This window comes from Pangasianodon hypophthalmus, chromosome 10 (genome assembly GCF_027358585.1).
Source record: "Pangasianodon hypophthalmus isolate fPanHyp1 chromosome 10, fPanHyp1.pri, whole genome shotgun sequence".
NCBI classification, from domain to species: Eukaryota; Metazoa; Chordata; class Actinopteri; order Siluriformes; family Pangasiidae; genus Pangasianodon; species Pangasianodon hypophthalmus.
This window is the reverse complement of record NC_069719.1, coordinates 7,194,566-7,210,796: the sequence shown is the minus strand read 5'-3', so window position 1 is coordinate 7,210,796 and position 16,231 is coordinate 7,194,566. Positions and strand designations below refer to the sequence as shown.

Here is a 16,231-nt window from a genome sequence, read left to right as displayed (position 1 = left end):
TTGTGAATCATTTCTCGATTGCCTTGAGCAAGGGCTGCTCCATGCACAAGTTTTGCTCAAGACCCACTAAGTGCTGTCCCCACTGGACTTTCTCTGCACCCCTGTTCTCGGCTCGTCCATCCTCAGCACAGCTCATTTCCCCCCCGTCTCCTGCGGCAGGATGATTGATGGCTAGGGGAAAGCTCGCCATGCTCGTGTACCCTAAGTGAGGGTGGGAAGCAGTGGTGTAACACTGTATTAGACTCTGGGAGCTGCATGATTTAGTAGGCAGGGAAATAGATGAGGAAGCATGAGGTTAGGGGTTCAATTCTCAGATGGAGGAAATTGCCACCATGGATAAACGTATATACTCTGCTTTATGGCTAACTGATGAAGAGGATTATGCATGTACTGTGGCAGCTGACAGAATACATGTCCAAACCTAGTGTTCAACTGTGAACCAGTACATCTATACGCACATATGCAACAAGTATATTACATATTACATATAAAATCAGCCACAATTCATTGTTGTGTATGTGGTAAATTACTACCTTTGACGGTTTTCATGTTTCCATGATTCCAGTTCACTTGAAAAATATATACGTAGCCTATATTACACATAATTTTGCAAGACACTAATATGTTCTAAAATATAGGTTGGTGGCCCTGTGGAAAATCAGCCCCAAAAGCTTGAGGGTATATACCCAGAAGAGCCAGAGATTCCAAAAAAAAAAAAAAAAACACTGAGCTGAAGGCAGGAGTGAACGAGGTGTGAATGGTGGATGGTGCTCTCAGCTACTATTACCATGCCCTTGACACCCATATATTTCAAGAGCGCTTGACACCCATACATTACAAGGGTGCTAGACTGTGATTGACAGTCTAGCACTATGAGAAATCCCAAATGTATGAGATGTTTCTTCATTTCACATCATCATTTTGAAAAGGGTAAAAGTTTGTAAGAGAAAAGAGGAAAAAGGCTATAGAGCTAATTTTTAAATTGCTGAGAAATACTCATAGGGTATAATTATGGAACAATAATCAAAAGCCTGTTGATTTTGATGGGAACTTTTTTTTTTTTTTTTTTTTGGCTACACTAACACCTTCCTGATATATGCAAACTATAATTATTTTTATCTGACAGGCTACGAAAAATGACTCCTGGGTTACAAATAAAAATACACATTAAAAAACACACATTAATTATTTTCCCCTAAACTCAGAATAACTTTTTCTCAGTTACAAAATAAGCCTAAATTATAAAGCACCCAAGTCTTAACTGAAAACTTCAGAGTGAAAATTGAGACTAGGTACTTTGAAGTTGTATTTCCATTTTAATTACTTAAAAATATTTTGTGTTTTAATGAATAAAATTATTTATTTGGCTATAATTTTATATTGACACTTAGTGAAAATTGCCATTTTGTCAAGCAAAGACAATAACGAGATGGCAATATCATTCTTTTATTGTGAAGTTCATGTTTCATATTCCTTTTTATGTTGAGTTATCCATGGTAATGTTTCTTGTCACTGATATTTCATTAGTTTTGTCTTAGCCTACACAATTTTTTAATATAGAGTATATTTTCTACTTATATTTTGTATATATTATATTTTGTACTAAATGCAAATTTGGAAAAACAAATCAGCCTACAGTGCATGTCTTTGGACTGGAGGAAGAAACCAGAGTACTCGGAGTACCCGGAGTACCAAAATATATTTTCTGCTGGATATTCATCTCTTTTTTCCACAATCTAGCTTTGCTAAACTGCTTGCAAGCAAAAACTATGCCTAATAGATTAACCTATTTGATCACTGCTGTATTGTATAACTTCATCCTTTCTGTTGAACTTGTTTAACCTTTCGCTTAATACGGGACTGATGAATTATAAAGACAAGTTGAATAAATGAGAAGAAGAAACGCTTCTCAGGGACACTCCTGCTTTAGTCAGCAGACCAATAGGGAGCATAAATTAGTGATTGAATGTCTCTCCATTCTTCTTACCATCAGGGAACTATGTGTGCAAACTGCATTAACTCATGCACTTCAAAATGAGTGGAGACCTTGTGAATATAAATGGATCTCATCAAACTCACCCAGAACTTGACCTGGGCTGCCAGATATGGCTTTTATGGTGTCAGTTTGATCAAAATCAGGATTGTCAGGGGGCACTTAATGCACATGACTCACAGAAACAAATGGTGAGCACCTTAACATTTCGTGAAAAGTTGATCAGTACCTGACTCACAAAAGAAAACTATCCAGGGCCTAAGGAAAAAGAAAACTTCTGGAGACAATGGCACTAAATACTGCATCGGTTCACTGAGATAAAAGGGTATTTTCTAATACTTATATGCTCTAATATGACCAAGGTGATATTTCAGCTCAAATAAATCAAACCAGTGTTCCAAAAACTGAATCTCTGCTAAGAGTCGAGCTACCAAAGCCAGTAATCATGAATCATGAATTTCTATCATCATTTTAAGCATTTTAAAGAGTGAAGAAACAACATTTCTGATAAACAAATGCCCAATATAATAAGTAGCTAAATTATCATGTTAAAATAATTAAGTGTTGTTCAAAGTTAGATATAATGAAAAAAATATTCCCTACAAATGGCTAAAAAAGTATGATTTGATATTAGTATGATTTTTCATTTAATAAATGAAGAATTGAAATTGTTGACAAATTGATGTGGTATAAGAATCACTTCAGAACATGCTCTTATAGGAAAATAACCAGTTTTCAGTTTTAACCCAGTATATAGTATTCTCAGCGTACGTTTTAATAAAGAATTTTAAATATTTCATAACTTTGTTTATTGTGCACCATTTTGGCCGATACTTTAAATGTCTTTAAATATGCTATCTTATGTGCTCTCTTGTTCTGGGTGGCACAGAGGCAGGTAGCATTGCTGACTCATAGCACCAGGATTCCCAGTTCAATCCTGAGTTCAGATTACTGTCTATATCGAGCTTTGCATCCACATCCATGACTGAATGGGTTTCCTTCTGGTTCTCCACTTTCTTCCCACTTTCCAAAAACATGCTGGTAGGTCAACTGGCTACCTTAAATTTCCCCTAGGTGTGAAAGAGTGTGCATGTGTGTGCATGGTGCCATGTGATGTACTGGAATCCCATCCAGGGTGTATTCCCACCTTACACCTCACAAAACTCTTACTGTACATGAATGAACGAATGAATAAGTTTCGTTCTACAATGTGTTTATCGGAAAAAGTTCAGATGCTAGCAATCTCTCAGATCAATTTAGTCCAGGCAAATATAGAACTAGTACACACATAATATAGTAGATGGCCAAAAGTCTGTAGACACCTGACCATCACACCCATATGTGGCTGTTGAAAATTCCATTCCAGATTTAGTCACCATTTGCTGTTATAATAACCTCCGCTCTTTTGGGAAAGCTTTCCACTAGATTTTGGGGGTGTGGCTCTGGGGATTTGTGCTCAATCAGCTACAAGAGCATTTAGTGATGTCAGGCACTGATGTTAAGTCAGAAGGCTTGGTGCGCAGTCGGCTTTCCAGTTCATCCCAAAGGTGCTGGTTGAGGTCAGGGCTCTGTGAAGGACTCTTGAGTTCTTCCACTCCAGCATTGGCAAAACACGTCTTCATAGGGCTCGCTTTGTGCACAGGGGCATCGTCATGCTGGAACAGGTTTGTTCCTCTTAGTTTCAGTGAAAGGAAGTTATAATTCTACAGCATATAAAGACATTCTATACAACTGTGTGCTTCCAACATTGTGGCAACAGTTTAGGGAAGAACCACATATGGGTGTGATGGTCAGGTGTCCACAAACATTTGGCCATATAGTGTATGTGTACTTAAATTGTTCATAGTCCATTAAAAATATATACTAAAAAAATAGTATTTTTGTAGGGGATTAGAAACTATAGTTGTAGTTGTCTTATATAATTGTTATAACAACTCATTAAATTGTAAATATGTAAAAATGGTTAACAATATGTGTGGCAGCCTGGGAAATCCCTTCACATGATGAACTTTTGATATTTCCTATTATATGGAATTTCTTCTTATCTGATATAATTTCTCTTTTGTATGTATCTCAACCAGAAATAAAGTTATAGCAGTTTAAAAAAATGATTATTCCCAAATTTGAAAAGTTAAATTCTGACTCCATTGAGAGATTCCAAAACCCTGATTGTTTTAAAGCAACTGCTATCTATCTATTTATTTCATTTACATTTAATTTAATATGTAATTCATAAAATGTATAAAAAAACAAATGCTAGCAGTTATAAGGTTATAAAGTAGATACAAAGATTTCCAAGGCATTTTGGTAAAATAGGTGTGTGTTTTCCTGAAGCAGTGCGGTCAAATTATTTTATAGAAAAACTATTTTGTTTTCAGCCAAAAATTCAGCATCCTATTTGTTTTCCCCAGAGACTTTTTTTTTTTTCCAGCATAGTAGCTCAAAATGGCGGTCTGGCTTTGTAAAAAGCAGTGCACATGTGCGTTCGCTCATCTTGAGATTATATATGTACATTTGTTAATATCTAAAACATGAACATATTGAATCCGATTCTCTACGGCTTAATTACTGAATTCTGCAATAATATCAAAACAGCGATAGCACGTCTTTGCTGCATAGCTCGATGCAATATGCTCACTTCATTAAAGGTGGAAAACAGCCAGATCTGACACTTCTCATCTTTCCCCATCACAGACACCTACTCCCCCAAAGAGTTAGCTTTGAGACCCAGTCCATCAAACACATGCTGTGTGGCATGTAATTTGAGCTCCAGTGGCAGGTGCTTGAGGGATAAAGCATGTCAATCTGTTAATATCTGATGCAGGAAGCTGATGAGTCTAAAGGACAGCATCCAGGACATGCAGGTACACAACGTGCTTCAGGGAAGTACATACTGTCTGCAGAGTGACACGTGGGATTTGATTGTCCAAATACAGGGAACTGGTTGGGCTCCAGATCCCTGGAACAATTAGAGATCTGTCTGATGCTGCATTTGCATGACAGGCAGTGTTTGTGTGTGTGTGTGTGTGTGTGTGCATGTGTGTGTGTTTTGTTTTTGTTCTCTTTTTTCTCTGTGGCCTCACATGTGCACTTTTCAACAAAGTTTTATTGCTACGGCATTAAATTAAGCTGCTCTTAATTAACATTAATTTAGTGTTCTTATGGCTCATAAACAGTATAGTTCATCATTTATCTTAAAGGAGGTTTAATATAGAGCGCTACAGTTTTATTAAATCAGAAGCACAAGGGAGGCAGAGGAAAAAAAAAAAAAAAAAAGCAAAAAATATTGTCTGTGTTTGCATGGAGGGGCTTTTATCTTGAATGCTGAGCCGCACTTGTCAGACAATAAATGGGGAAGTGACACAGAAGCAGTTATGTTTTATTCAGATATCTCAAGACACAGACAAAACGCTCAGTGTTTTATCATGATTGGATGGTAGATAAAAGACCTCTTTTGCAAATATTCTTTCTAAAATGGATCCTGCACTGCGATCATGCATGTAATAGACTGTATTATAATTAAATACAATTTATGCATTTTAATAGGGTAGACCCCAAGAATGGGAGTCCACCACTACCAAGTATATGAATAAATAAATAAATAAATAAATGACATTTATTTGTTTATTCATTTGTTTGTTTGTGAGTTTATTGATTGTTTGTGATGAATTGTATGTATTATTATTTTAGTTTTTGGTTTCTGGTTATGTTGGTATATATATATATATATATATATATATATATATATATATATATATATATATATATATGTGTGTGTGTGTGTGTGTCTGTGTGTGTGTGTGTGTGTGTGTGTATATTTCAAAATTTCAAATGCTAATGTTTATGCGCAGTGTTAACTGCTGTCATCACTGCTGGTTTTAATTTGTTTGTTAGTTTGTCAGTTTATAATAATTAATATTACTCTTATTTTATTTCTGACAAACATGAATTTATATATACACTTGACATTTGGTACATGACTATGTGTGAAAGTGTGTAGAGAAAAAAAAAACCTGAAGATGTTGTATATGTTTCAATTGGCAGAGCTGACTCGAAACTTTGAAACTCAATATCACGTATTTCTTTTTCATAACTGGTCAAAATAAAACCTATTGTTGCTTTTAACCATTTTAACTCTATAACATTAACACCTTGGTCTGGTGAACTAATGTAAACATGTTTTGGCAATAATTACATCTCAGTCCAGAATATATGAATTTCGTGGAAAAATCCGGGTTCTATTCCCGCCTCACACCCAGTTTTCCCAGGATAGGCTTTGACCAGGAATATCAGTTACTGAAGATGAATAAATGATGAATAATTGGTAAAGAAATGCCACATGATTTGATAATGACTGAATGTCATAATCTCAGTGTTTATCTTTATTTAGAAAGCCAGCATATTTAAACACAGTGTGTGCAGTGTAGCATTCAGAGCCAAGCAGATCACAGAATAAGTTACTGTCTCTACCTCCTTTATGCTACAGTCTGGGAATCCTAAAGAGATTTTCAATATCAAGGACATGATATCAAGCCATGAATATGCTTTTTTAAAGACATTTATAAAAGGAGCCATGATAATGTGTTGCTTCAAACTAACATCTATTCCTTAATCCGTCTTCAGCATTCATCTCTTTATCCTGGTTGTGGTGGTAGTGGTGGATCTGTAGTCTACAGGAACACTGGGCATGAGGCAGGAATAAACCCTGTATGGGATGTTTTTGGGGGTTGGGAGGAAACCAGAGAACCCGAAGAAGACCCATGCAGACAGGAGGAGAACGTGTGAAACTCCACACAGAGAGTAACTCGAGCTACCCACTGTGCCACCATGCTGCCCATTCAAACGAACATAATTACACGAAAACTGATTATTAAAGGTGTTAAACTGATTAAAAAAAAGATCTATAGGAAAGTCACAAAGTCTCTGACTATAGTCATTTTCACGTGTCAGAATTCCTGCTCTTAGGAAATACAAATAACTTTAACTCCAAAACCTAGATCTATTTGTTTCCCCCAATTACTCAAATACAATTTTTTTGTCTTCTTGTGTGAGGAGACATATCATCAATGAAGAAGAAAAAAATGATGCTGCCTTTCTGGGATTCTGACCCTGAGAAAAACTGTCAAAAATCTCCAACCTCTTGAAAAAAGGAGACTGTGGGCTTCAGTATGACGGCTCACACTAGATAATGATAGTGAAAGCTCTCGTGAAGGCTGTTATTGAAGAAAGAGTGTTTCTTTCTAAGAAAAGGAAGAGAGAAGCCACTGCTTTGATCTCATGGCATGGCATATGGCATTTTTATCTGCGTTTGTAAAATTCACACTACAAAATATACTGACAAAGTCCAAACAGTCCTCAGTTATATCCAGAAGCCACTCACAAGAACCACTAGTGGATACTCAATTACTATTTTATATAGAACTAAGAAATAATTGGTCTTAGCTATTTGGTAAATCTATAAATAGAAACACCATTTGGTTCATTATTATTATTATTATTATTATTATTATTATTCATTTTTTAATGTGGTGACTCTATGTACAAATACAAAAGTTTGCATCCCCTATGTTTTTTGAATGGAGAAAAATAAAAATAAAATCATCGAACAAATAAATATTTTGAAATTTGGAAATTTTACGGATGATTTGAAGGCAGTGTATGGCCGTGTATTAGTTCGAACAGAAGTGTCAGGAAAAATGGATAAAGTTGCACCAAACATCGCAATTAGAAAGGTACCATTAGAAAGGTACAGTTTTGGGGCCATTATAAAGGGTTATAAAGCATGAGGAAGTAAAGTTATTAGTGAAATCACATTCAGAAAAGAAGATGCAGAAACTTTCAAGTTGATAGTTTTCCCATATTTTATACCTTAACATTTGATATTTTTGCTATCGGTGATAATAAAGATACTTCAGTCATGTTACCTTGTTCATTCTGTTTGAAGGGTTTACACTCGTCTGCGTTCAAATGCTAATACACAAGCTATCTCTTAATGGCTAAGGAAGGAATAAAACACAATGGGGCATGCTGTTATAGGAGTGTGATACAGCCTTACACAGAGAGGATGATGTTTCTATAACAGTACATCCTAAAGTGTTGTCATCTTGTACCAGAGCAATTTGCCATTGATGAATGACACGTGATACACTTTAAACGTTTCTAGTTACACTTAATGTTGTGGAACGTTAGCGAGGCATTAGAAGTTAATTCTGCTTCAGTTAGCACTTATGTTACAGCAGCTATAAACAGTCATTTCCTCTCCAGCCTCTTTTTTTCTAACTCTCGACTGTTAGAAAGTGTTGACACCCAGGACGTCTTAACTAAATATTAATAAACATCTCCTTCCAGAAAACTTCCCAATCGGTTTATTATCAGCTTTAGATTTTACACAGTGTCCTCCATACAAGTCTCTGTGAATTAGCTGTTACTTGCTATTAGAGAAGTTTTCACTTCATTACCACTACAGCTTTTATTCAACAAGAACATGAATGATTCCTTGTATGCATTATTATGCTAATAACGCCAATAATGCCGTATAAATAATTTCCTGATTACTATAATCATGTCGTAATGCAAGTGTCACGCTTCATTTTAATGCCATGTGGTGTACTTTATATCTAACCTTTATAATTATTAATGGCCTGTTTATAATTATACAGCAAGCCTTAACATTTAAAATAATAAACATGTAAAATTTTATTACTGGGTGCTTCAATAAAGTGAATATGTTCAATTATTCTTCATTATTAGTTGTAAGATAGTATTAACTTTAATTTAGTTAACAGTTATTTCCAGATTAATTAAAAAAACACACACACATACAGGCATGTTATTGACATTTGAAAATGTTAATGTCAAAATAATAAATACATAAATACATAAATTATAGGTTTTGTGTTCTAAAACATTCAAAAAGTGACAGGAACACAGCTGTTTAGCCTTGGAGGAAGCTAGGTTGGTGCAACATATGTGCATCCTCATGATTTTTGGAAGCACTCAATAATATTTTAAATGCTTATAATGTTTTCATAATTGTTAATAAATAGACCTCAAATTATTTACAGGTGAAAAGTGTTTTTGTGTTGAAATGGTGATACTTGCATTACAACCTGTTTATAACTTAGAGAACATTATTAGAGCTTTATGAGGCATTATTCAAGTTTATAAAATTGCTTACAAGGAATCATTACCAAATAATAACTCATTAACAATAAATAACTGTTTTTATTAAACTCACAGTTTTATGCATTTATGAATAGGGGCTTCATAGAAAGTGCTAATAAAATAGTTTTTAATAAAACTTACTGCACATTTCACTTCACACTACACATTCATTTACTTAATAATTCGTTTTCAAAGTGTGAATTTAAAAAAGGAGAATTAAGGAAACACATGACTCTCGTGCAGTATTAAAGGTTTAAACCAGCTTTCTTACCCATAGTGCAGTTGGTGATGAAGAGCGGGTCGTACGTAGCCGTCTCTAGCTCTCCAGGCTGGTCGTAACTGGATGAGATCCTGAACGGTGTTTCCCGAGCTCCCAGGCTGAGGTGCACCACCGCCCAGCTGCCAAGGAAAGACAAAACCAGCAAGATCAGCATCAGGAGCAGGCAGAAAAGTCGGCGAAGAACTGAAGTAGAGCTGTTTGGGGTCAGAGCAGGCCCTGAGTACCCTTCTTCTTCTCCCCGGGTCAGCTCAGTCATCTCTGGGGAGCTGGTAGAGGGTGAAGCTTGGCTTTCTGACACCAAACCTGCTCCCTCAGCCATTTTAGATGCTTTTTCAGTGTCACACATGTGCTATCGAAGCAGGGATCCAGCTGTGGCTCTGGCACAGTGGATGTCAGCGGATGTGAGTGTATGTACGGACAGCTGGAGAGGTGCTCAGTGATCTGGCTTCCAAGAGCGTAGCCAAACATCGCCTGTCATAATGTAGTCAGTGCACAGACTAATTTTATTAAGCAAATTGAATAGATTTCACTTTGCCTTTGGGCTACTAACCAATGACTTTTCTTATCTCATTCATCACTCCCTCCCTCTCTCCATAGCTGTCTGTCTCTCTCTTTCTCTCCTTCCCTCCCTCCCTCCCTCCCTCCTTCCTGACCATCCACACCCCTTTTCCCTCACCTGGCTGTTGTGTTTTTGCACACTTGTTAGCAGGCCTCTAATCTTGGCACAGGATTTACCCTGACATCTGATTCACTCAGTGTGAATTAGATCTGAGAAGCATGACAAAATGGCATCTCCGGGCTGCAGTTGTTCTAAATAAACGCACAGACGGAGACAGATTTCATGCAAAGTGGCTACACTTAAACTGAATTGGCTGCATATAAATCAGGAGGAGGACATTTCGGCGAATGGGAACACCATTTGCAGCACATTACTGAGCTATTGCAGCAGCACCGTCACTGGTGAAAGATTTTCACTAGGAGTACATGAAGTATTTGTCCGTGTGAGCTCTTTTGATGTTGAAGCCGCTGCTGTCAAACCCCTGTTACTGTAGCAGTACAAAAAAAAAAAAAAAAAAGACAAACCTTTCTAGTTCAGCTCTCTGACTGTGAGGAAGGGATTCAGTAAGAGAACAAACTTCCTTGTTACAAACGTCTTCCTATTTATCTCCAGTTTCCTGAGGGAACTTAAAAATTTGTGCTGTGACAGTGACAAAAGGTCCTGCTCAACGTTATATCCAACCTCATAAGTAACGAAGCATCTAGAGATAATTTCATTGTTTAAATCATTAAATTACCTTCTGCTTTTCATCACAAATGTGAATTTACTAATGAATTAGATGATTGATATAATATTTAATGCGTTATGATTAGGAAGGCATTTCAATGTTCTCAGCTGCCATAATGTAATAACTACTGTACTGTGAGACTAAACATAGACAACGCAAAAGGTATATGTTTAAAAAGTTCAATCTATTGAAAAATATAGTGCAAAAATATGTAACTGTATTTTTCATATAATAATAATAATAATAATAATAATAATAATAATAATCTTTAATTTGCATAGTGCCTTTCTCAAACCCAAGATAACTTTACACAATTATTATTATTATTATTAGTTGCAGTAGTAGTAGTAGTATGTACACTATAGACAAATTTAAATGTAAGCTTAATTACATTTTCATTATAAATTAATTATAGATATTTATATAATAAAATACCTTAATTCAATCAGTTTGGAAGTAAAAAAAAATAGCCTCAGTTTGCTAGTTGAAATGCTTTACAGTATCATGTAAATTTCCTATAATATCCACCTCCTACATTCACATAGAACCAGTTATATCTCAATATAATATTTGTCTATGTAGTTAAAGAAAACACACGCACTGACAGGAATTATTAAATCAAAAGCAATTTTGAAAGGCAACCAGTATTTTTCAGCAAAACAATTATACTCCATATAAATCAGAAATAAGGAACAATTACAAAACTGCCTACAATTAGAGACAGCACTGATCCAATACCCAGTATTGTTATCGGGCCTTTACTAACACAAAATGGTGGATATTGGAAAAACATATCAGATTGTGGATCCTGTAACAAATGGCAAGAACTGGGAGTGGATTTGGAAAAGAAATGTATTTTTTGGACTGGAAATGTTTACATATAAAGAGACTTGGCTACAAAGTATATCAGTTGAGTATTGGATGATACTCAAGGTTTCAGTATCAGTATCAGTATGAGAAAAGAAAAAAATGGTATTGTGCCATCTCTAGATACAATACTACACTTTGCTGCAGTTTCTTTTTAGAATTAATATTTAATATTTATATGTAAATGAAACATTTAGTCTAATGACTAGTATCAGCTTTGAGAGGTGAAAAAGTCTTCCTTGCATATGTTACTAAGAGTTGCTGCTGCCACCATTCTTCATTATGATTCACATTATAATTCAGTTCATTATTTCAGGTGAGGCATCCTGCTCTGTTCTTTACGTGGTGTGTGTTTGATATGAACGCTCACCTATTACCTAATAACACCATTCAATTGCTGAGCACGGATAGAGCGGTGTCTGAGGCGTGGGGTTTATCAACTGTTTCAAATTTGGTTAATCTCCTTTGGACGCTACAGATGGGCCACGCTTTGTTTGGATTAGACCTCAATATTCAAGGTCACTGCGGTCACTCTGAAGTACGCTCCTGTTTACGCAAGTGCTCGTTTACATTCGAACGTCTATCTACTGCTATTGATTGGCATCGGGAACAGAAAACACAAACACAATGTTCAGCTTTTACTGAATGGTCTTTGACTTTTACTCTCACCAGCACAAGATTGCTAAAATATACTCACCGCCCACTTTATTAGGAACACCTGCACATCTGCAAATTCATGCAGCTATGTAATCAGCCAATCATGTGGCAGCAGAGCAATAAAAAAAAAAAAAAAAATCATGCAGATACAGGTCAAGAGCTTCAGTTAATGTTCATATCAACATAAATAATGAACAAAAAGTGTAATTTCTGTGACTTTGATCTCGGCATGGTTGTTGGTGCCAGATAAGCTGGTTTGAGTGTTTTAGAAACTCCTGGGATTTTTTTACACACAACAGTCTGTAGAGTTTACACAGAATGGTACGATAAACAAAACTAGCGAGTGACCGACAGTTCTGTGGGTGGAAACTAGAGTTGATACTAGAGGAAAATGGCCAGGTCAGTTCAGGCTGCCAGGAAGGACACAGTAACTCATACAATCATATAATCACTCTTTACAAACTCGACGAGCTGAAAAGCAACTCAGCATGCACAAAACATAGCACCTTGGGCTACAACAGCAGAAGACACCATCAGATTCCACTTCTTTCAGCCAAGAACAGGAATCTGAGGCCATCGTGGTCACAGACTCACATAAACTGGAGAAAGACCAGTCCTTTAACAACGCATTCCTAAGTGTTTGATTCCTTACATAAGGTTTTTATCAATGTGTAAACTTCAGCATATATAGGTCATTGTCAGCAGTGCTAAATCTGAGTTTAATCCCATAATGACTAGACTCTCGCAATCAACAATGAATGATATGCTAATTTTTACTTAAATTTTTTATTAATATTATGCAATAGAAATCATTTTAAAATGGCATCAGCAGTGATAATTAGTAATATACTGGGGTATAATTCATTTGGCCAGAAAATGAAACCAGAAATGAACCTTTCACCCAAAAAAAAAAAAAATAAAAAAAAAATAAATAAAAAAAATAAAATGAACATTGAACAATTTACAAATGAACAAAACGTACAATTATGATATCTCCTTTCCTATTTAGGGACTCTAGTCTTGATAAGGCTTTTAGAATGCTAAAAGTGTGTGTGTGTGTGTGTGTGTGTGTGTGTGTGTGTGTGTGTGTGAGAGAGAGAGAGAGAGAGAGAGAGAGAGAGAGATTTTATAATGAAATTGAAATGAATCTGTATAACGCAGTATTGTACTGCTGAATCATTTGCAGTCCTGATTATCTGCTTTCTGGAAGTAAGTTCTAAAGTCTGATTACTGAAAATGTGCTGAGGTGTTGTTAAAGAGCCAGGTACTGAACTGCTGCTGAAGATATGAAATGCTTAGCACTTTTATACAATAGTGCCTTCGCTAATGACTTCCCATTTGGTTTGTCCCCCAAAATTAGCCTTAATGGATGCAATTAGTGTGCTGAACCGCACCACTACAGGCAGCTGTGCAGTAATAATACACCTACAGAAAAAAATGACTGCCTGGTGTCCATGTTGAACAGCATTTTTTTTTTCCTTTGGATTCATTTTAAAAAAGTTGTTTTGACCCCTTTCTCCATTAAGCCCTTGCCATGCACATTGTGCTTTCACTGTTATGATATGCTATAATATGCTACTTCAAAACCCTTTATGACCCTCGGCTTTACAGAAGGAACCACGCACACACGCACACACACACACACACACACACTATTCAATGTGAATATGAATGTAAATCAGTTTATATCCATTATAACAGGAGTGTAACTCATTCAAATGTTCTTGCCATGAAACTGTGCATTTTGTCATAACCACAGTCCTACTGAACTCTCAAATCTGATTGGTCAGAAGGTGTTGATTAATTTTCTGTAACTGCAGCTCTGACAATAGTGTCAGCTGCAAGACAAATCACTTACAAATGAACGAGTATACGGTAGCTGACACTCCACATAAACATAATAAAAACAAATGTGTTTAAATGTGTGATGAAGATTCTGTGAGGAGAGGTTTATTTAGCATTTTTGGAAGGAGTCTCCAGTGTCAGGGCTCTGTAATAAAACTTTCTGACAAGTGGACTCTGACTTTGTGGTAACCGAGTAACATGACAAGCAACGTAAGTGATAAGTTGTCTCATGGATGTTCCACAACATTAACTGTAACTATAAATGGATAAAATGTATAATGTGTCATTCTTTAATAAATAAATGTTAGTGTTAGCAAATTGCTGTGGTATAGGAGGAATAAAACCCTTCGGATTGTGGTGTTATAGGAAAATATACAACTGTGGGGTGGTAATGTTAAGTCTGCTTTACGCTGGGCTGCTCACATCACCTCGTCAATGATTATTTTTCTATAACGGCACACCCTTTTGTGTTTTATTCCTGTCTTATATTTACATAATACGCCAGATTATGTCAGATGTGAGTGAATGATGTTTTTACAGCCGCTGATTCTCTACAATGAATCAACTCTGTGTGTGTGCGCGTGTGTGTGAGTGTGATAGTGACATTTAAATTTGTCTTCTTAGCCTTGACTGTGGTACATGAACATGATTTACATGCGAACTGCTTGCATGAGGGAAACTGACACCGCCATCTTATCAAACATCTTTATGAAAATGCGCAAAACAAAAGAGACCGAGTAGCCTTGAGTCCGTTAGAGAGGTTTTGGTACTAAATTCATGTGCCGTGTGTGTGTGTGTGTGTGAAACTCTTTGAAGTTAGATCCACAAGGAAGGAAGGCCTCAAGATTAAAGGATCAAACTGGCCATTTGTGAGATACAGATTTTGATTTTCAAACGGTGATGAGATCTCACAGCTAATAAACAGGATGTGTCAAATGGAAGCTATTTCCTCAGACAAAATGGGCCATGCTGTAATATTGCCAGTGTAACTTCAAAAATCAGGACACATTTAGGCTTTGTTCACACCTGGCATTATGAATGTGTCTTCAGTGACCACTTGTGATCGGACTTCATTCATTGTTTCCACTGGAGAATAAACGTGTCGCTCACATTTATTACGTTAGTCTTCCGCTGCATTTATTTTCAGGCCTAAATGTCCTGCAAATCATGTCTCGTACCTGTACGCATGGTTTCAAACAATTTCATCATGTGGTCTGCTAACGAAACTTATAAATGAATGAGAGATGAGACAATGAATGAAGATATGAAAAGCAGCTGCCTTTGTCTCTGCTGTTATAGCATCGTTTTATCTGTTAATCTAGTGACAGAGAGCTCTATCACTCAGCACGATTTCCATACAGTCTCACAATGATTACATATTTTCCAGCTAAGGAAGGATGTGTTTGATTAGTTGGTCCTTTGTCCCTGTCCCGGACGCATCGAGACGCATTCACGTTCACACTACGAATGTGATGTGGTTATACGCGTCCCAGATCTTCTCTGAATGTGGTTTAATTGATCGGATCACAATGTGTCTTTGAGATGCATTTGACCCCATTCACACCCGTACTTAGCACTGTCCACTTAGTTACTTACTTAGCACCTTACTTACTTTAAAGCATAGATGAAATAACACTGAAAAAAAAGAGGGAAAATAATAACCCAAGTGTTGTGTTGATTATTTCTGGATATATGAAATAAAATCAAGAAATATCACACCTGAACTTTGAAGAAGAGCCTTCAACCTCAATATACAAATTTGTTTTGTTTGGCTTTCTCGCATTTCCCAAAGGTAATTAACCAAAGCTATTTCTGTGTGGAAACTTACCTTGGAACAACATTTGTGACTACACAGTGCACTAACTAATATTCCCAGTGGGGTAGAGTTAACAACATAGCGCTTGTAGCTCGCGCGTATGCTTCATGATCCGAGGCAAATTACTGCCAGGAAAAAAAAAAAAAAAAAAGCAATGTTAAGCCTTCAGCTATTTCTTATGAGGAATGAAAGAAAAAATACCCCACAAAACAAACAACCTCAAAGAAATGGGGGAAAATGGCACATACTGGCATCGGCCCTGGGGATTACATCTCCGTATTTATTTATCTAGTTAAACATTTCCTCACACAGCAGGACATGAG

General features: G+C 36.3%; 1 protein-coding gene across 2 annotated transcripts in view; it reads right to left on the bottom strand.

Annotated features, from left to right (window-relative positions):
* The window catches only part of alk (ALK receptor tyrosine kinase), a 392,553-nt gene that overhangs the window by 63,490 nt on the left and 312,832 nt on the right, over positions 1-16,231 (bottom strand). For both annotated transcript variants that reach the window (XM_034308266.2, XM_034308267.2), the window contains exon 5: positions 9,429-9,556. In XM_034308266.2, coding sequence (XP_034164157.2) covers positions 9,429-9,556 — 128 coding nt within the window. The remainder of the gene's footprint in view (positions 1-9,428; positions 9,557-16,231) is intronic.